This window comes from Cryptomeria japonica, chromosome 9, assembly GCF_030272615.1.
Source record: "Cryptomeria japonica chromosome 9, Sugi_1.0, whole genome shotgun sequence".
NCBI lineage: Eukaryota > Viridiplantae > Streptophyta > Pinopsida > Cupressales > Cupressaceae > Cryptomeria > Cryptomeria japonica.
In genome coordinates, this window is record NC_081413.1 from 14656631 (window position 1) to 14680183 (window position 23553).

The 23553-nt window shown below is 36.0% G+C and overlaps 1 protein-coding gene across 4 annotated transcripts in view; it reads right to left on the reverse strand.

Moving 5' to 3' along the window:
• LOC131077148 (squamosa promoter-binding-like protein 7) overlaps positions 1-23553 on the reverse strand; it is a 67919-nt gene that overhangs the window by 23290 nt on the left and 21076 nt on the right. For 2 of the 4 annotated variants that reach the window (XM_058014574.2, XM_058014573.2), the window contains exons 3-8: positions 15740-15931; positions 15133-15437; positions 14615-14689; positions 14318-14425; positions 13208-13325; positions 6804-6939 (exon numbers count right to left, since the gene is read on the reverse strand). In XM_058014574.2, the coding sequence (XP_057870557.2) occupies positions 6804-6939; positions 13208-13325; positions 14318-14425; positions 14615-14689; positions 15133-15437; positions 15740-15931 (934 nt within the window). The remainder of the gene's footprint in view (positions 1-6803; positions 6940-13207; positions 13326-14317; positions 14426-14614; positions 14690-15132; positions 15438-15739; positions 15932-23553) is intronic. The other 2 variants (XM_058014575.2, XM_058014576.2) reach the window with 2 other exon arrangements.

Below are 23553 nucleotides of genomic sequence, written 5' to 3' on the forward strand. Positions count from 1 at the left end.
GTTCTCAATCGGGCAAATTTATCCTTGAATACAAAAAGGCAAACTCTCACCACGCATTTCTCATACTCAGGCAAATTTTCACTCAAAATGATCAACTGAGGTAATTCGTTAGGACCATGATCAATCCAGATACAAGTTGTTTTCCCAAAATCCCCATAATCAAAATCATAATAACTTTCAAGGCTAGGATTAAGGAAAGAAACAACCTGGCATATTTCAGGCTCAGACGGCACTGCATTGTCGGAAGCGAGGTCACCAGCTTCTTCAGGAGGTCGCCATTGGTGATGAACCATTCCACGAGCATTCGCAACATGTTGATCTTGATTAGGAAATTCCTCTTGAAACAAGCTCAGCGCCCCTTCGAATAGCTCAAGATTCTTTGTTTTCACTGAGATATCTTGCATAAACCAAGCATCTTCATGAAATTTCGTTAGCATATCCTCAAAAATGAGAGTCTCCTTGATAGATTGAGCTTCAAACATCTCCTCTAGTTGATCAAATGTAATCTCAGGTGACCTTTCTTCTTCAAGTATAGTCTCGGGAGGTCGGAGCTGATGGTGGATCATATCACTCCCAGTAACTTGCTTATCTAGAAAAAAATTTGGCAGTGATTCCATTTGCGTTTCCTTTACAAGATCCTTCAATGCTTCCTCAAATATCATAATGGTGATGAAATCTTCAAGCGCCCCTTTGAATTGTTCTTCATATCTGGTCTCACTTATGACGATTTGTATCTCTTTGTTCAATATGTCAACTTGATTGTCCTCTTCAATGAGGCCATTTAAAAACTCCTGCAATTCAATCTCAAGGATCTCCTTTTGTAGCATAAGTGAGAACTCTTCAAGGAATGAGTCGTCCTCTTTAATTGCTTGTTCAACTCCTAGATATTCCTTTGTTATTGTTTGAGTATTTTCAATTGCTTCTTCGACTTTTGTTTCATGGTATTCCTTTTCAGGTGCAAGGCATGGCGAGCTATCCATTGTAATACATTGATCATCAGGTGCACTAGTATTGTCAACGTTCAATTGATCCTTCTCACATTCAGATGCTGGAACGATGTCTTGTTCATATGTTCTCCTAAATTCGGCTGCGAGATGTGCACCCCAAGATCTGTTCATGATGCATTCTTCCTCGGACAAAGTTGGCATTCCAAACTGGTTTCTGACTTGATTGATAGCCATTTCACATACTGAGCAAGTAAATTCGGAGTGAGGTGAGTTGTGAATTCTACACCACAATGGTAGCAATATGTTCTCAAGACGCATTTCGCCATCCAAAATGAGCTGACTCTCGATCATCCACATGAAGCTTAGAAGAGGATCTTTACTTTCGGGGACACTGAAATTGCCTTCTTCCGTTTCTGGCCTAGGGACATCCCAAAAGAAGATTTTTCCTTGCGCTGCCGATTCCATCCTTGATAAGTACTTCAAGCAATGCATCTCATCATGTTCCTCTGTCTCGTGGACTCGACACTGCCCTGGTCTTGCAAACTCGGACAATCTGCGTGGATAAAGTTGTGTATCTAACCTCCACCAAATTTCAAGAAAATCAACTTGTTGCTCCTCGTGAAACTGTTGTTGCTCCATTGAGAAATCTTTTCTTTTTCGATTTTTTGATTTTTTCAATTTTTTTTGGGTTTTCTATTTTTCACTTTTTTTTTTGGATTTTCTATTTTTCACTTTTTTTGGATTTTCTGGAATAAGAGAGATCTTGAATATCTCAGATTCAACTTGAACGTTCAACTGGTTCCAGCTTGATTTCTTCTTGCGCAAGTCCAACTGACGATCCAATGATCACCTTCCTTCGAGTGTTTGAGAAAAAAGCTTTCCACTGATCTTCCTTGGATTCAAGAGTTCGTGTTCGCTGTCAGGCACTCCTAATTCAATTCTGTCGAGCGTGGAGGAGGAGCAAAAGGTTCTTGAAAATTTCTTCAAATACGATGTGACTTGACAAGATCGGTCTTTCAAATGCTCAGCCCTCCTTCTAGCGCCAATTCTGTTGACGTGTATTTTGTACACCATCATACACAGAATAAAATACCTAAAGGCATCTTATCCTCTCTTGAGAAAATAGTCTCTAACTGCTGAAGATTCGCGTAAAGGATCAGTTAGGTAGACTCCAAGGTTCTTTTAGTGGGGTCTCCACGTGTGGACAAGCTCCAGTGGTATGATGTGATTTGCTGGAATCACAAGGGGACTTACATTGAACTTCCGATCTGCTTTGCTGGACACAGGCTCTTACTAACTTAGACTTGGAAAAAAATGGAAAAAGGATAAGGGCGAAGAGAGGATCTAATCCTAATACTAAGAATGTAGGAGCAATGATTGATCTTTGACAAAACTCTAACTAGATCTTGTTTTGACATCAATGGAACATCTACACAAGACTAGTGCGATCTTCTAAGGGAGCTTTATGATGTTCAATTTGTCGCCTCTTCATTGATATGCATCAACTTGGATGGTATCTATGCCTGCGGTGATGATTTGAACATCATAAAGCTCCCTTAGAAGATCGCACTAGTCTTGTGTAGATGTTCCATTGATGTCAAAACAAGATCTAGTTAGAGTTTTGTCAAAGATCAATCATTGCTCCTACATTCTTAGTATTAGGATTAGATCCTCTCTTCGCCCTTATCCTTTTTCCATTTTTTTCCAAGTCTAAGTTAGTAAGAGCCTGTGTCCAGCAAAGCAGATCGGAAGTTCAATGTAAGTCCCCTTGTGATTCCAGCAAATCACATCATACCACTGGAGCTTGTCCACACGTGGAGACCCCACTAAAAGAACCTTGGAGTCTACCTAATTGATCCTTTACGCGAATCTTCAGCAGTTAGAGACTATTTTCTCAAGAGAGGATAAGATGCCTTTAGGTATTTTATTCTGTGTATGATGGTGTACAAAATACACGTCAACAGGCCCCCAGGGCTGATCATTGGGTAGCAACGAAGCGTGTCCTGTGCTATTTGAAAGGCACCTCAGATTATGGACTCCTTTACACTAGGAGTGATGATCCTAGACTCAGTGGGTTCACAAATTCGGATTGGGCAGGCTCAGTTGATGACAGGAAATCAACCTCTGGCTATGTGTTCGGTTTGGGATCTGGGGTAGTCACCTGGACTAGTAAGAAGCAGCAAGCAGTGGCTCTCTCTTCGACAGAAGCAGAGTATAGAGGATTTGTTAAGGCATCTTGTGAGGCAGTTTGGCTTCGACGGATGCTTGGAGATATGCAAATATCTCAAGCAGGTCCGACTCCCTTGTTTTCAGACAATCAAGGAGTTCTCAAACTTGCCAAGAATCCAGTCTTCCATGAAAGAACCAAACATATAGAACTTCATTGTCACTACATTCGGCAATTGGTTGAAGTCGGATCCATTCAATTGCTGTATGTTCCTACCTCGGAGCAGTCAACAAATATTTTCACCAAACCCCTCAATCCAGATAAGTTTGTAAAATTCAGGGGGTCTATTGGTGTAGTTGATAGATTGAGCATTAAGGGAGGGTATTAGAATAATACTTTATTATTTTATTATTAATGCTCGATATTGTAAACTTAGTGTAAATATCTTAATAAGATCTTGCTCGATCTTATTGGCAGTTTCTTTTTAGAAACTTGCCCTCTTGTAATTCTTTGTAATCCTATTTATTGAGCGTTTGCTCATTGTTAATATACATTCAATTTTTTACCAATTACTTGCATAATAAAACAAGTCATCAAAGTGGTGACAGATTTCTTGACCAAATATGCACATTTTTGTGCATTACCTCACTGATAGACTACTGTTATGGTTGCTCGATGCTACCTAGATGTAGTCTTCAAACACCATGGGAAGCCTCACTCTATTGTCAATGATCATGATCCATCCTTCACCAACAAATTCAAGCAAGAGCTGATTAAGTTGCAAGGCACCACCTAAACATGAATTCAACTTGTTATCCTCAAACTGTTGGGCGAACGGAGATTGTCAACAAGTGCCTTAAGAATTACTTGCATTGTTTTGTGTCTAAACAAGGATAGTGAGCCAAGTGGCTACCTTTGGCAAAGTGGTGGCACGATACTATTTATCAGAGTACTTCCAAAATGGCCACTTATGAGGCCCTCTATGGTACTCCTCCACCATCCTTGAGTACTTATGATTTGGGTTCTTCAAGAGTTGTAACAGTTGCAGACATTTTGGCCAAAAGAGAAGACATCTCTCAACCACTTAAGGCCAATTGGACACTAGCCAAAAATCACATGAAACAACAAGTGTATCAAAGTTGAACTAAACACAATTTTGAAATCCATTATTGAGTCTTTTGACATTTCCAGCCCTACAAGCAACTTTCATTACATGACAAATGCAATCATAAGTTGGCTCCCAAATTTTTGGTTCCTATCAAATGATCCAACAAATAGTTGTGGCATGCAAGCTAGCACTTCCAACTTCTCAAATCCACCCTATCTCATCTCAAGATAGTGATTATGACTAATACTCAACCAGCAATTGAGCCAGTTGAATTGGATGAGGAGGACCCAATATTTTTGGAACCTAAGGCTATTTTGGAAAAACACACCAAGCATCTATGTAACCATTCTATTGAGGAGATATTAATCTAGTGGAAGGGCATGCAACCTGAAGACAGCACCCATGTGTCCACCAACATTCTCTCTAGCTTTTCACTTCTCAAATTTTCGGCACAAAGCTTTTTGAAGGTGAGGTAGTATTAGTTGGACCCATATGCTTTGTAAGTTGCCTTTAGGTGACTTTTATAAAAGGATGCATATGACTTATAAGTAACTATTCACATGTGTAGGATGTTAATAGTTGCTTTTGGCAAAACACTATACATTGTAAAGACTTCTCAATTCAAAGGCATCTTGGAATATTTGTAATTGGAGCATATGCTCTATTTGGAGGTTGCCCCCTCGAAGTGGTGCAGTGATGATAGTAAAAGCATTTATGTTCATCTCATTTCTACAATATATCTGTGTGTTCAGCATATTTTGTCTTGCAGGCTCATTAAAATTGGTTTCAACTTTTGTTACAAGACAAATGAATCATTCAAGGGTTGATCCCTTAAGGTGAGCACAACATAATAATTTATCTTCCTCTACAATTTCACATAACTAACAAAAGTTTCGACTGACCTTTGCCATGCTTGGTAAGTTTCAATCAGCTATGGAGTCAAATTACTACTGGCAGCCCATTTTAACTTGATTAAGAGAGGAAACTGGAAGGTCATCTCATAATTTTTGTATTCTTTCCATATCTCTCAAATTCCTATATTTTCAACAATCTTTACATGTTCTGGGATTGACTTTGTATAGATTCAATTTGACATTACAATGTTTCCACTATTTGTACAGTAGTGTCTTTCCTAACTTAGACTATTATTATTATTTGTTCATTATGAATGTGGTAAAAAAAAATAAGGTCGATCTCCATAACATATTTATAAATCAACCTGTCATGATACTTAAATGTTATAGAAAATACAAGATAACTCTCAAATAAAATAGTTCCCGAGTGTAATCCACCTAATATTGGTAATCAAAATCCAACAACTCCATGCAAAAGGAAGACTTACCAAATTATATTCAATAAAATGCAGGACCCTCGGCACACAAAATCACTAATTTTGTACCTTATTAACTAGGAATTTGACATTTTTCCCTCAAAATTCAGATCAAGCACGAGGAATACATATATATGCTGAATGTCATTTCTATTGTCATATGTTAATGCAAAATAAATTAGGTCATTATCATCAGGGCATTAGAGTCCTGCGTTTTTAAGCATGCAATGTTTACATTTATTAGCCCCATACAACAAGCATTCTATAAGGTCTGTGCTTTAAGAGTGTCAACATAAATACCTTATGTTAGGTTTCAGTTCTTTCAATAATGACATAATAATTATTTTCTTGTTGTCAGGTGTTTAAATTTACAATCTCATTGTTGCAAAATGTGCCCCAAGGCATGTGGCCCCTATTTTTCCTTTGCTTTGGGGGCAAGGGGATGGATGCCTTAAAAACATCCCCAACTATCCCCAAAAGTCACCATATACTCAAAATCCATCTATTGTGGACTTTAAAGGAGACAGCAATAAAATAAAAAATTTTCTTTTGGATTTAGTTGTGTTCCTGTGAATTCGTAAGAACAGTGTGCTCTTATAAGGGCAAGTTAAGTTTTATATCCTATACCATCCAGTTGTTTTCTAATAAAAAGTTAAAGTTTGGAGCTGCCAATTTTTTAAAAAAATCTGCATCATGGAAGTCATTTTACCATTCAATTCACCCAATCTAAAACTTGAACTACATCAACTGTTTAGTGAGGAAGGGGATCAAAGTTGTTCCAAGTACTAAACATAACTGTAGTCCCTTAAGTTTGTCAAATTGTAAATAAATTCAAAAATATCAACAAATACAGTCTCTCTTGTTAACAAGATATATATAGAAAAGCAAGTATGCACATTCATATAAATCTTATTTTATGAAATCATACGATTAACCTAAAAATGTGATGAGAAATAATTTCTTTAAAAGTTTTAACAAAACCAAATCTGAAGCACTGCCTAGGCTGACAAAACTCAAGGTATAATGCACCATCTCAATCTAAACGAATAACACAGCTAGGTAAAGTTAGACAAATAAAAAGAAATTTACAACCAGAACTTGCAGCAATTCTAAAAAGTAAATAAATACCACATAGGGCAGCTCGAAGTATAATTGCAGAAATATACATAGCAAGATGGACCCCCATAGATCAATCTAAATTAGATCTTTGAATAAAAAGCAAGTATTCTATACTCTAGTTGGATAACGTACCGAAATTTTGATTGGAAGAGATTTTTTCCACAGGCAACAATTTCAATAGGTTGCCCAGCTTCAATGAAAACAGGATGGACTGAATACAGCTGTGGAACACGCTGATTGATCTTGGTATTCACCACCGAAGCTTCACCTAAGCCAATAAACCACACAAATATTTTCTTTTAAACTACACAAGATGTTGGTCTGACCATATGCCTAATTACAAAATGATGGTTTAAATGAAACAAAAAATAAATCAACAGTTTAGACTGAGCATAATACAAATAATCAGAGTAGTTGAATAACAATAATTCAATCAAGGGATTTTATATATAGAACTTTACTGCATGTTGGATTTGACCTAAAAAAACACCTGGCTATTATAATGCTTGTTAAGCAATCCTGAACAGGAAGTTTGGGACCAACTAAATTCAGACTAAATGGATATCAAAGATGAGAGCCAACTCACTTTTTATTTCAAGAAAAAAGAAGAAAGGGTAAGATACATTTATTAAAGCCTTGGAGGTTCCAAAATATATATTACACCGAATCACAAGTGAATTATGAAATTAATTGTAAAATATAGATGCCTAAGGATTTTTCCAAAAAAATTGGGCTAACAAATTCTAGCTACTAAGAAACGCATTTAGGGTGTCTGCAAGATGGATACATCCCCACAATAAATATAATTATATACGAAGTAAGATTTGAAACATACATGGTACCATATCACTTCACTACTTACATAAAAGGGCCTTTTGATCATTTCATGATCAGTGGATGATTCTGATATATATCCAAGATATATGAAGTGAAAGATAAATGGACTCGCATAAGAAATGTGTACCAGTGTGTATGGATATCGAGCAAGCTTATTGTTCCAGGACTGATCCTAATCTGATTATGTTGGTTAGTACAATCAACTAATTAAGGATTCAACTTAATTCTGTCATAGAAATAAGGCTTCTAAGAAAGACTTGTGTGAAAAAATATTTAACCATTGATGCTTCATTTCACACTACATCATCCATTATCAGTATGGCATGTATTGGATTGCAGATAAGAGGTCCTTTTATAGATAGGTATTTATCAGAGCCAAGTAGGTTGTTAGAATTTTAATTTGCACCTTTCACCGCAACACAAACCAAATTAAATGTGTAGTAGAACTACCCTTCGAATTAGAAGGGGAAGCTCCCAATAAAATCAAAACTCACCTAAACACGAAATGTGTACTTCCTTATTTACAAAATTTACATTGTTTTGTGTGGTGATTTTGAGTACGCAATACAGACTAACTAAATAAAAGCCTATCTTCTTGTTTTATTAACCTAAGGCACAAATCCATACAGCAGATCAGCACTAGGTAAGAGATTTTTAGGCTTTTTGACAGAGAAATATTTACAGCTTTATGCTTGCATTGTTCAATTAAATTTAGAGACTGAACAATGTAAGTACACATACAGATTTGGATGGGCTACAACATATAAGCATGAACATTGTGATAGATTAAATGCAAGACTTGATACAGAGCCACAATCTACACCACCTTTAAATTAACCTGCAATACAAAGCTTGCATTCACCAAAGCAATTTAACTCTTAGCAAACAAAATGTGATCTCAATAAAGATTTATAAGCAAGATAGTCATTATAATTTTCATCGAGTGAGTACCAAATTCTAGATAACAATAATACTCAATGAACAGTAATTCCAACAATATACAAACATTAGAATTAGCATCAAAAATCTAAGTGCAAAAAGGCACATATTTATAGTATTCACAAAGCTATTACATGGAAATAAATTGACTAGACTTCAACTCTAGCTACGACTAGTTGTATGAGTTGCAAACTTTATTAAAATTATCTCAGCCACTATTTCTAATATTACATGTGCCCACTATTTGAAGTAACAATTATAATCATTATAATTTATTTTTTTATGCTTATATCTTTTGCATTATGTGATAGACAATTAAGAATAGCTGACTCCACACTATAAATGGAGGACACTAAAAAAATCAGAAAACCAAAAATACCACGGGCTTTGGTCAAATAATTATAAAACTTTAAATATGCTCTATCCAATGAAATTTAGCAAACCATCTAAAACAGACATTTTGCAAATGTGGCTTTGTGGATGTTTTTTGTTGAAGCTTTCACGATAGATCCTTTATCTTATGAAATTTAACAAACCATAGTGACCCCCTTGGAGAATGTGCCTAGTAGGCACATGTTGTTTTAAAAAAGGGGACTCTTATATCATTTAGGAATAATGCTTGGAGAAGTTCGAACTTCTTTAGTAGGGCAAATATTTAATAAAATTTATTAAGTTGCAACTTAATAAAATAAAATAAACCCTAAAAGCCACGATTAGGGTTTGAAGCAATAAAAGAACATTGGAGGCAACCATTTGATTATCTTTGAATCGTTTTACAATCAGCTTGTTGGGAATTGAGCTCTGCAACTCATTTCAGCAGCATAGCAGCTTTGAGGAACGAAAACTCATTGAAGACGGTGAAGAGCACACAGTTATACTGAGAGGGGGGGTGAATCAGTACAATGAAACTTTTCAATTCAATATTTTATATGATAGAATCAATCACTAAAAATAATTTTGCATATGAACACAATAACACAAAGATTTAAGTGGAAACCCACTGCGGGAGAAAACCACTGAAAATGAATGATATATATTTATGTTCTTTTACAATTTTGTGAGCACCAACCCACTGGAAGCACCAACTCCCTAACTCTGTTTTGTGAGCACCAACCCCCGAACTCTGTTTTGTGATCACCAACCCACTGGAAGCACCAACCCCCGAACTCTGTTTTGTGAGCACCAACCCACTAGAAGCACCAACTCTCTCTGCTGAAATTGTGAGCACCAACTCACTCTTCACAAATCTAATTTTCCATCTTGAACATGTTGCTATAACAATGGATGATGGACAATGGTAACACTCTTTAAATCTGCATACACATCTTCATACAAATATGTCACAATTTCTTTCTTAAATCTGCTGTAAGCTGATCATAAATCTGCCTTACTCTTCATTTCAAATCTGCATGTGCTAAGTTTATATATCTGCTATTATATTCTAAACTTATGCTCTTTTAGGACTGATTGTTCATGTTTCTCTTTGCACACCTCTTACTTCACCTACGTGAGGTATACTTTCAAAAATCCACAGTTTTATACAAAGTATATATATCCAGCATATCAACATCCTTCTCAAAGCATTTTTAAAAATTCATATACATATGTGCTAGTTCCACCGGTTGCAAACCAACATGACTTTTAGTTTGACAAGTCATATCCTTCAATATTTCAATAACTTCTTTTAAATTCTATTAATAAACTTTTTACGGGAGTATTTGTTTGCCAAACACTTTTGTTTATATTAATAAACTCTTATGCCACTATACCTTAGACAATACTTTTCATAATAAACAAACCACCGAACTCAATGAAGCCCGATAATATGTATTGTAAAAATAAGGTATGTAATTTATTTACAATATTAAGTTCTCCCAGCCGGTATTAAGTTCGTTCCGCAAAACACAAAGTTTAATAATTTTTGCTGTCGAGATTTATTTTTCACTTTTAATTTTGCCGCTCCATATCTATCTCTGCTTTAATTAATTTAAAGTGTGCCGCCGATAATATTGTTCAATATATTAACGCTCATGAGATGCCGTAAAAAATACTTGGTTAATAAATCCGCCATCAAAACATTTTTTCGCTTTAATAAACTTGCCGCTATATTAATATAGTTGCCGATAATTATAAAGTCTTTCCATATTATATATCGAGTAATAAATATATCGGATTATTTATAAAGTCTTTCCATTAATAATTTTCATTTGATTTCTATTTTTGCCTTCAGATAATGATATAGATACGAACCATGCTCACTGTAATCTTCTGCTTCATCGTGCTGATTTGCCAGGAAACTTCCAAACCAACACCCGACTCTAGGATATATTTTAGATACTTTCATTCTTTTTGTGATGTCATTTTAGATGCTTCCTGCTTTCAATTAATTTGACATCAATGACAATACTTGCATCAGACGGGTGGATTTGAACGATACCCCAATTCACAAAATGGAGGGATTTATTCAGAATTCCTAATTCTGCTTCAATTCAGACTTAATTCAACAATTTCAGACAATTATATGCAGATTGGAGAGGGTTTGGAGAGTTTAGAAGGCAGCCATTTCATATCCTAAGCCAGCCATACCACCTTGCAGTCACCTGGGTGCCAATCTTGTACAATTCAGCCACTTGAGGGCATAATTCTCAAGCAAATCTTACATGCAGCACTTCACAATAGTATTTCAATAATTTCAGCAGGCGACAAGAACATACTTCTCCTTCAGATTGCTGATTTGTAGGTAGTTGGAAATTTGGAATAATCCAGCCTCGGATCCAAGCATGGAACTCAGTGGATCTCCAGGAATTGTTTTTAGTAATTATTGTTGGATCAAATAAAACTCATTGGGGCCTCCTACAGCAGCTGGAAGCTCATAGACTGTACTTCTTTTCGAAATTCATCAATAAAGCTTCCCCAAGATAGGCGTTGGAAGCCTGGTAGGCATTTTGTTGCTTTGGAGCATTACAATTCTTGAATCTGATAAATATTTCATTGCTGTTCCTAAACCAGAATTCTGAGAATTAATTATCAGTTATTATATTTCTGCATTATATGGTTGAAAGTATTGTTTCTTAGAATTCTTTCACATTTAAACCCTATGCAAACATTGACATCAAAACGCAAGCCTAAAACTTCAGAGAAACTCTCTTTAAACTTCAATCAGCAACTAGAAAAATCAGAAAAAATTCAGTACAAACCAGATGGGGATCTTTCAACTTTGTGGGCTGACAGAAGAACACATATAGTGCACACTGCACTAACTTCAGATATTTCCTGGGTGTGACTTTTATTGGCAAATCGCCTACTTCAAAAACAATTAACAATGCATTTGACTTTCAATTTAACTTAGGAATGATTTGCTTATAAGTTATTTTAATCACCACTATATTTGCTGATTAGAAAATAGTCTTTGGTCTTTTCTCCTGTGTTTTCTTTTATGCCATGTTTCGCCTATCTCCTGGCATCAAACTTTGACTCGATGAAATCGCAGCTTTATCTTGGAAGTATTACCCTTTCTTGGATTATCATTTCTTCACCCTCTTACCATGATCTGAGTCAAATTCTATGATTTCTGGAGCTGTTATCACCATTATTAGAAAATACTTAGTCTTATTTTCTTTCTTTTAATTTGCCATTACATTCTCTTGTACCTCATAAGTTATAGCAATCATCATTTAAAATTAAACCGTCTCAATCTCAAACCATATGTGGCCACAATCAACCTACAAAAAACTGCTAGTTTGATAAAGTCAACCAAGACATGACACCTTATTAACTTGACTGGAAAATCACATATTTAGATTTGACACATAATTGATGACAAACTGATGATGAAAAGTGAGTTACATGTAACACAATTGAGCTTCAGATTGGGTACAACATAGGTCCAGCCACACTAGGGTAATAACTACATTCAATTAATACTGGCAAGGTAATAGCCTAACTTTTACACTTCAGACCTCACTTTAACTTTACAATTATCTAACCAAAATTAAATAATTAGAAGTATTACAAGTGTTTTAGCCTGAGAATAAAGAAGTGACTAGAGATAAAATTTGTGATTTATTCATAAATGTATTAGACAGCACAGGTATTGTCCAGAACCAGAAGCAAATCTATCAAATGGTTTCTAGCAGAGTATGTTACATTTTATAGACCTCGTGTGAAGAAAAATCAACAACAAAAACATTTTATCTTGACTGGTTTAGTAAATTTTCAACTTGTTGATTCTATGGTAAATTATGGCAGAAAGGTTTGAAGTTCCTGCTTTCAACACATGTTATTTGTCACTGCTGAACAAAAAGCTTGAATATGAAAAATTTGACCTACTACCTTTAACTTGATGACTTTGGGATTTAATGTATTTTTGTGCATTTTACTTTTATTTTTTGAAATCATTGCTTTGATTTTATTTATTTGTTTACAGTCCAAAAGAGCTCAGGTACACACCAGGCTCATTCCTGCGAGGGCCTGGAATTTGAGATGAATGAGGAGTACCTGGCATGCTAATGATACCCATATTGTACCAATATGGCTTTAGGGGCTAAGGAGGGGGAACCCCGAAATTAAGCATTAATAAAACAAAAATGAATGCAACTTGAAACCCCTTGTATAGTCTGCTTTGCAAGTACATATTATTGCTATCTGATTACACTATGTATCTCAATGCATATAAAGTTGTGTCATAAAAAATTCCGAAGTGAACAAATTTAACATGCTAACAGTTAAAATTAGAAAACATGGTAAGTTTTGTGTTTTACCATTTTCAATTTGCATAACTATGTTGTTCAAATAAACAAGCATGTTGCCCCTGCCTGATAAGATGCTTTCAGAGCCACTTAGAAGACTACATATATAGCTTGTTGCATCTGCAGACAACTGAGGAAAAGCCAACATGGAAGATATAAATTCAAATGCATGAAACAAGGAAAAACAATGGGCAAAAGGACAAGTTATCATTATTGCTCAAATCAAAACAGTGGAAAATATTAGCAGAGGCACAATGCTAGAATGTATAATAGAGTAATGCAGAAAGTATCAAATACTAACGTTTAGATAGAAACATGCTAATTTAGATTAAAAAAGATGAGAACAAAACCTAAAAATATTTTACAAAGAGAGTAAATGCTTTTATAATGAACATCAGAGGACAGTGTCTCCTAAATGTGTTTGGCATTTTTATGTTTGGAAAAGTGCCAACATGTTAAGTATGAATTAATGTCAACTACAAAAACAAGGAAAACAGTCATTTGCAATTCACAATGCAGCCCAATTATAACTAATAGATGCAATGCATTACTTTACAGTTAAAAATTTTCTCCAATGCTTGAGACAAGAATTTATGCCAGTTCAACAAAAGAAAATTATACTAAGCAACTCAAACAATTTACATTTATCACAACATCTGCTCTCAGATATTGCAAAGCTGAGTAGTACATAGCCCACTCACTGGTCATGACTTGTGACTACAACCGTTCCAAACAAATATACATGTTCATCTCTGCGAAGGAATGCTAATGAATTTAACCCTTGTGATAAAGATGGGACAACAGATACCATATAGTTTTTGACATTATTCACCTTATATCATCAAGTGGGAGATGGCAAACAGGAGAAAAGGATACCAGATACTTGATTGGATTCGTTTGTGAGGAGTATTGCCTATAATGGTTTTATTATCAGCTCATTAAGCAGTCTGCATCCAAATTATACATACGACTAATACACATAACAATGACTTTCTTTTCACCATGGTTACACATAACCACCAAAATAATAATCAAAAGGTATAATCAGAATTACCTTTTCCCACATAAACTGTGGAAATGCAATAAAAATAAAAATAAATAAAAAGGTATAATCAGAATTACCTTTTCCCACATACACTGTGGCAATGCAATAAAACAAGTCAAAATGGTACATCCCGGTCGAATATAACCCTCCAACTCAATGGGCATGTTAGCCAACCACTGCAAAATCTGGTCAAATGCGATTTAATGTTATTTGCCTGAATGCAACCATAATAGTCACAGAAGATAATTTATGTCACATCTCTAGACCATTAAGAAATAGAAAGTTCCTGCAATAGACTAAAGAATAAATGCATCAAGACTTTATCAGTATCAGTGCCACCAAAAACCAAATTCCTGCTAATAATTTTAACATACTTGTTGGCGAAGCCGTCGTGGAAACTCTGCGGGGTTCCAATCATAAAGCTTGAAGGAGATACGACCTGTAGGGCACTAGAATTTAAGGAATTTTGATGGTAAGAATATAACAGCTGGAGCAGGAAAAAAAACCAAAAACAATATAAGAAAAGCATATCCATGTCCTTAAGTGACAAAAGAATTTCAATAGAACTGCAAATTGCATCAAGTATGATGACAGATGGCTGCTTTTAAAGAATCACCTATGAGACTTAAAGCTAACTTAAAATGAATGGTGTAAGAGGAGGAGCAAAATAAATAAATATCTCAAATAGTTCTCACTTTAATAAAATGGCTGTGATAATGAGAGACATAATCCTCATTTTAAAGATTTAACCACTATTATGTGCTCTACCTTTAACCATACTATGATTCTATGATTCCTACAGATTATGCCAGCAATTTGTACTGAGTATGAGCAACCATTCATAGAGCAGCCATCAGATAGGGTTAGCTAGGATGTTCACTCTTTGACTTACCACAGATGTGTATGGCAAGTTTTTTTCCTGCCCAGTTGAAGAAAGAGAAGATCTTGAGGGACCAGTTCCTTTGTCCCTTTGGTTCCAACCACTTGAGCTATGTAGAAGCTTATCTTTATGAGAATTCTCATCTGTCAACAATCCAGTATAAGAGTGTTCATTGAATTCTGTGTAGGTTGAGTCATCGCGATCTTGAGATCCCACCAACATCTTCAAAGGAGATGCTTGATTATTTTCAATGAACTTTCTTTCCCCATCATTTAAGTACTCTCCACATCCCCTATCACTGTCTGGAACAAGTGTCCCTGCAATTGTTCTTGAAACAGTTAAATCAAGAACTAATATGTGATGAATCCTTCACTTTCACACATTAATAGCACTAAAGGACATAAAGCACTAAACTAATCCTGTAACAATAGACCTAATACATGTGCCCCATGAAACTAATAATTTCTATATCAAAGCTTCAATATCTCTGCATGAACCTTTCTGAACCATTTAAACAAAGAGTCTCAGCATATCCTATTGTTACAAATTAGAAATTAGATGATACATTTTATGGTTTATCATTATCAAACTATCATTTTTCTTCAAATGCAGATAATACCTTCAAGTTCTATGGGAACAATTACGGGCCTGGCACTGTTGGAAACTTTATTATCATCTGCAGACCTCAGTTCGACAATATCCACACAGGAACGATCTTTATATGGTTGCTCTACTTCAGAAATCTGAAACTCTTCACTCACACTGCTAGCTTGCTTTTCACCAGTGCCAAGAGATGATAATGATTTTGATTCTTCACGAAAAATTTAGGAAAAAAAAAAATTTGTGAGGAAGATACAACAAACATTCGGAGCATTAATTCAAACCAAAAACAAATTCTAGAACTTTCCCATCAAAATTAATTTTTGGTATATTTATTGATCAATCATAAAATCAGGGAAACATGGAAGGAAACTCATATTGTCTCCACAAAAGAAATACAAAAATCAAAGTAGAATAGATTGACATGGATCACATCCAAAAATAATCTTTATATATATTTACTGGTCACAGGATCGTGAAAGTAAACTTGCATTTCCCCAAAAGTGTAAAATATAACTCAAAAAGAAAGGAGTATTTAGAAGGATAGGATAGTATATTGCCATCACAGATAACGAGCTACATTACAACATTGAATAGATCAGAAAAAGAGTTATATCTAAATGTGCCACTGACAAACATATATCAATTGATTGCTGCAAGAGATATGGACTGCAGATGCCCTAATCTTATTTCAACTAAGACAGTTCATTGATTATATACCATTTCCTTTCAAAGTAATATTAAGGCCAAACAAACAAATCATAGGACAGCACTAGAGTCGAACAGGTGACATTGGACTCAAATACAATGTAGAATGAAATTAAATCTTGATTATTAAGTATCGAGACTAATGCCGGCAAAAGAAAGGACATTTAATTTTGCAATATATGCATAATCATGTTGAAGATTTATAGCTGCGAGAGAGATTTTCTGAAGAAGCCTTGCCAGCTGTTCTTATCCGATGTGGAGTGATTCTGTGCTGGCTGCTGTTTCTATTCCCGTATGGAGTTCGTTGGTTGCCTTTCCTCCTTGCGTCGGTGGTGTAACCGACCTCTTTCTTTATGCGTGACTCTTGTCATTCCCGCAGGGAAGAGTAACGACTAGTTCGGGAGAGTACGTGAAGAGTTTGGTATTTTTTGTGCGTTGATTGTTCTCTTTCTTGTTGCAGGTTATGACGGATTCCTATATAAGGTAGGTGATAAGGCAGTTGTAGGTAGAGCTGATGGCATTCCGTCATTCATTTTTTGTTTGATAATCACCCTGTGTAATGTTCGGGCTTCATATGTAATGTTCAAGTTTTCTTGTGTAAGGTTTGGGCTTCTGTGTAATGTTCAAGCTTTTGTTGGAGATCATTTATGCTGCGATCTTCATCATTTTTCAGTCTTCTCTCTGTGAAGGTTCAGTCTCTCTTGAACAGGTACAGATTATTGTGGGTTGTTATATGATAACAATCGTATTTAGTTCTTGACGACTTATTATTGTATCAGACTTGCAATCATAATAAAAGATTCATTTTGTGTAGCTGGGTTTTTCACCCTCAAGTGGAGGGTTTTCCCAGGATAGATTATGTGTATCTTGTTTCAGTTTTCTATATTCTGGTTCAAGTTTTAACATGGTATCAGAGCCAGGTTCCTCCAATAGAGCCTAACCGCTTGAAGGTAGATTATGTGCTTTTGTCCTAGGATGGGCACTGCAGCGTAGCATTCTAGCACACCCTGCTAAAGGTGGATTTCTGTCGCATTTATGTAGTTGGTCCATCACTTTGTTGTGGATGGTATTAACAACAGTTCTTCAGATGATGCTTAAACTATGCACGGGGCAGATATTGTGGATAGATGATGAGTGATGGCGAGGACCAAAGGCCACACAGCCATAAGATCATCACTAGGTGCTTCGGTGTGATCAATCCAAGTGAATGGAAATTCTATTGCTAAGAAAAATTATAAAAGGATGATGAGAGATTGCATTCAAGGAAGGAAGACCTTGATGATGGTTGTCATGAGATTGAGTTGTGACTGTAGACATTTTCTTGAAGAGGAGGAATTACTATTCAAAGGGAGCCTCACTTCATCTTCAGAGGGAGCTTGACTTTCAGCTTCAGAGGGAGTCTGATTCTTTCAGCTTCTGAGGAAGCCACAGCTTTTGGTTAATGAGTTCTTCTCTGTGAGGGAGAAGTTCGAGATGCAATCCCTTGTTAATGAGTTCTTCTCTTTGAGGGAGAAGTTCGAGGTGCAATCCCTTGTTAATGAGTTCTTCACTGTGAGGGAGAAGTTCGAGATGCAATCCCTTGTTAATGAGTTCTTCTCTGCGAGAGAAGTTCGAAGTGAAATCCCTTGTTCCGCCCTCTGGGAGTAGCTATAGTGGATATACCCTCTGGGAGTAGCCATGGTGGAAGTCATGTGTGTGACTTCATGACTTTATTTTCTGTTTTTCTAATTCACCCTCTAGGGGAGTAGCTATGGTGAATATTGTTATGCTGAGATAACATTTTTTGTTTGAGAAAATTTGTGATGAGATTTTTTTTGTTGACATTCTTTTGGTTGCAGCTATGTGTAATTGTCATGTGATGACATTTTGAAGATCTCTCTCTTGCTAAGAGGGAGTGTTGAAGATCTATAGCTGCGAGAGAGAATCTATGAAGAAGCCTTGCCAGGTGTTCTTATCCGATGTGGAGTGATTCTATGCTGGCTGTCGTTTCTATTCCCGTATGGAGTTCGTCGGTTGCCTTTCCTCCTTGCATCGGTGATGTAACCAACCTCTTTCTTTATGCATGACTCTTGTCATTCCCGTGGGAAGAGTAATGGCTAGTTTGGGAGAGCAAGTGCGTTGATTGTTCTCTTTCTTGTTGCGGGTTATGACAGATTTCTATATAAGGTTGGTGATAAGGCAGTCGTAGGTAGAGCTGAAGGCATTCTGTCATTCATTTTTTGTTTGATAATCACCCTGTGTAATGTTCGGGCTTCATATGTAATGTTCAAGTTTTCTTGTGTAAGGTTTGGGCTTCTGTGTAATGTTCGAGCTTTTGTTGGAGATCATTTATGCTGCGATCTTCATCATTTTTCAGTCTTCTCTCTGTGAAGGTTCTGTCTCTCTTGAACAGGTTCAGATTATTGTGGGTTGTTATATAATAACAATCGTATTTAGTTCTTGACTTCTTATTATTGTATCAGACTTGCAATCATAATAAAAGATTCATTTTGTGTGGATGGGTTTTTCACCCTCAAGTGAAGGGTTTTCCCTTGATAGATTCTGCGTGGAGGGTTTTCCCAGGATAGATTCTGCGTATCTTGTTTCAGCTTTTTTGTATTAAGTATCATAGAATCACAAAGTTCATTTTTTGTTCATTCGAGCATCCACGTTACAAACTTATTACATACTAGCTCCTTTCGAGCACCAAACTAGAAACAATAATTGGAAGACCAAGGGTCACAACTTAGAAATCCACTTTAAACAACCAATGGAAGACCAAGGGTCTCAACTTAGAATTCTACACAAAGGTGTCCCTCATGGGAGTTGAACTTGGGTCTCCACATTGAGAACTCAATGCTTTAACCAGCTAAGCTCAACCAAACCGATTCTGGTTAAACTTTTAACAAATCAAACCGAAAAAACAGAGAACTCCCTCCAAGCAATATTTTTAACTCATCCTGATCATACAACTGTAACTCTTATATAACAGTAAATCTGCAGTAATTTTGTACAGATTTTTTATTTAATATTTTTACTTATGCTGAGAACATTAATATCTTCTAGTTGTTCTTCAATTCTCGTCTTATTACAGAGAAAAATAGATCTAATCCAATTGAAGTTGTTTCTATCTGTGTTTTAAGTTACTATGTACAGCACTGGATGCATTCATCCCATACCCTGCTCCCCCACTGAAAACATTCCAGAATTACTCTGCCAGGGAATTCCTGAACAAATTTATTTTCCAAGAACATAATCATTGTGAGTAGTACAAAAATGATCCCACCTCAAAAAAGATTTACACAAATGTTTTCCCAGAGTAATGGCCAACCAGAGATCAAATTAAATTTGACTTGTTTATTGATATTGTGTTTGATATTTTTTATTTTTTCTGTTTTCGACTTGAGAAAGTTTTAGCTGGCAGCAAAATGGAATTACTAAAGCTAATTGTTTTCCGTTCATTTGTCTTGTGACTACTCTAATACTCCAGGACCAAGACATCTGTGTGTTTTGCCTTGATTTAATCACCAAGATCACTTGTCTAACAGCAACAGACTATCATCTCATGAGTGATAGTATCTAATGTAAACATGTATAGTCAGAGGAAAGGGTGGGATAGTGAGCAATAATGACAGTTTCCTTTGCATGCACTTGAAGCATTTATATTCTATGCTCCCCCAAGTTTCGGGGATGGGGATGACGGGGGGCGACGGGGTGTTTTCCAGTACGGGGTACTTTTTGGCGATTTTTAGAGGACAGGTATTAAAAAATAGGAAAATGTTTTAAAATATAGAGAAATTTCAAATATTCATATCATGACATTGATAAAGCATTCATCATAGACATTGTAGAAGCTTAATACATAACATTAGACTTGAATTGAGATTTCACATGAGTATTGACAAACAATTAACAAAATTTAAATGCTTTCATTGTCAATGTGCATATATATCATATAAGAATTATACCAAAATTCCCAAAGGCTCCAAATTTCAACTATATACTGACAAAAAGATAGAAAATAAGTCTCTAATCAGCAAATGCAACTGGTAATAAGTGTATATTAAAATCGGAGCTTGCGTCTGAGTCATGAGTATAAGGACAGAGGGGAAGTTTCCTAGGTGTCCCAAGCCCCCAAAATCCCCCACAGGAAATGGGGGTACCAAGGCAGGGGACGCATCCCCAGGGAGCACTGTTTATAATCCTTCCGAGTTCAGCATTTTAATTAGAATGCATGCTGTGATGTTTAAAGAAAATAGATTTGCCATGTAATGGCTGGCCACAAATTTGTTGGTATGTAGCCACATTCCAAGTCAAACAGCATCCAGTCATTTGACTGTTGTTTACTTTTTGGTTAGGAACAGCATAATGGTTCATATATTTTGACTTTTGAGCCATTAATTTTTCCAGTTCAAAGATATTATAGACATTAGTTTGTGACTTGCAAAGAGAACAAAACAGATAGAGATGCCAAAATCCTGGCTCAAATACAATTCCCACAATGAAAAATACATGATGTTTATGAGTGTCATAATGAAAATAAACTAAGTTATGGGTTCTGGTTCAGGTCCATGCACAGGAGTTTGGCAGGCAGACAAGAGAAAAATGCACGATGTTTATGGGTGTCATACAGACACTCATAACTAAGTTATGGGTTCATGTTCGGAACCTGTTGATGTGTTTTTTTATACACATGCAAACACAGAATAAAATACCCAAAAGTATCTTATCCTCTCTTGAACAAAATCTCTCGGATGTTGAAGATTAGCTTAAGGATCATTCGAGTAGACTCCAAGGTTCATGTATCTAGGGACAATACGTGTGGATAAGCTCATTGGTTTGATGTGATTATGCTGGAATCACAAGGGAACTTACGTTTGAATGCTTGAATGTTTGAATCGCTAGAACTTGATCATCTGATATTTCAATCTTGTGATGCTTTGGATCCTAAACTAATTCATTATTGAAAAAAGGGCAAAAGGTGAAGGGTTGAGAAAGTCTATTCTAAGGCCTAGAATGTATGAAGATAGTTGGCTAGCTGGAATCCTACTAGGCGAGGTCTCACCATCAACTTGAACAATTTGACACAAGCTCAGTGCAATCTTCTAAGGACGTTTCAAAGATGTTCAAATCATTACCATCAACATTGATTACCATTCACGTTAATACATAAGCAATGGACGTATAACGATTCGAAGTTAAGCTCATATCACTCTAGTTGACCACACAAGGCACACTTACAATCAGCAAGAGGCTAGTGGTATGGACAAAATGAATTCCACACAAATTCATTCAACAATTTCTTCCATTCAAACTAATCAACATGAAAGTAAATTGAGAAATAAAGACCATGCGGGTTGTTGAAGCAACAAATTAAATTCACCATAACTTCAATGAAACCAATTGTTCTCTACAACAAGGTTTAGCAACAATCTTTGTCTTCTCCTAATCTAACTTCTATTCTATGCTATTATATTCACTAACTATCTATTTCTCTATTCATTATTAACCTTTACAAATGAAGGAGAGCTCATTTACAATGAACGGTCAGGATTGATTCTCCATCAATGGCCAAGATTTTACAATGAAACCCTAATTAGGGTTTGTTACAACAAACTCTCCTTAGCCAATGAGAAAATTACATTCAGAGAATGTAGACCAATAGATATCAAGAGTAGGTACATCGGAGTTTGTGCATCCATGGGTGAGCTTGGTTCATTGAATCTAGGCATGTTGATGTGGATCTTTGGAATAGCGATTGGGATGCTACCTCCATCTTACACTTTGTAGACTTGATTTGATTCATCATCATGAAAGAGTGTTGAGCAATATCTTTTGATACTCAACATTATCCAGTTTGCTCAATGTAATGATGATGATGAGAAGCAAAGTTTGATTAACTCTTCTGAAACTATCTGCTTCTTCAATCGTGCTGACTTTGATTCTTGGATTCTCGAAGGGAATTCAAGATTGTCAAACTTTCTTCCATCATGTGGGTTATCTTTTCTTCATGCTCTAGTGCCTTGAGGTAGTTGAGTGGATTCTTTGCAACTTTTGATCTCATGTCGCCAAGATGTGATGGGAGTCTTGTCTTCCTTTCTAAATACCATTGTGTTTGATGAAGCCTCTTCTTGAACTTGCATAGTGGTGACAGGAAGTATTTGTCATGGTCAAGTCATTCCTTCCATCCTTGCTTGATCTCTTGTCGCCAAGATGTGATGGGAGTCTTGTCTTCCTTTCTAAATACCCTTGTGTTTGATGAAGCCTCTTCTTGAACTTGCACGGTGGTTATAGGAAGTATTTGTCATGGTCAAGTCATTCCTTCTATCCTTGCTTGTATATCCTGCTCTACTGCTTGAAGCTGTTGAATATTTGAAGTTTTTCAACCTAGTAGCACTTTGAGTCTTCTTCATGCACTTGAGGTGTTCTTGAAGCTTCTTGAAGAGGTCCTCCTTGTATCATGTCCTTGCTGTTGAAATTTTCTCCTTGAGATCCTTACTCCAATCTTCCTCTAGCCTGATCGTTTTGATTTCTTTCCTTGCCTCCTGCAAAACGAACAAATGGGCATCAAACATACATGATATATAACCTTTACATACTCTCCTTTTGACTTAATCTCTTATTCTATATGCTGCAGATCTGATATGTGTTTCTATAGGGGAGATTGCTCCTTTTGATAACTGAATTCATTGTCAGGAAGGTGCTCCTTTTGATAACTGAATTCATTGTCAGGAAGGTAAACTTAATGTCCTAGGGCAAATCTAGGCTGTCTAATGATGAAGTCCACTAGTTGATATGTCTCCCAACTGGGTACATGTAATGTCCCCTACCTGATTAACATAATTAATCTATTTCAATATACTTATGACTTAAACTAAGTTGATTAGGAGACATTTATTTTAACATGAATCAAATCTGTGCTATTCATAGTTCAATTAATTTATCAATTATTTATAAGTAAATCGTTCATCAACCATATTAGATAATTATCTTCCATGACTCTTAATGTAAAGTACCAACCTTTGTTACTACTTCGGTTTTAAGGGAGGAGGAGGATATGTATGTTACCTCAGCACTTAGAGACCAACTACAATAGGTTCCCTCAAAGTTTTCAGATCCAAGCCCTAACCTATCTTGGGTCTATAC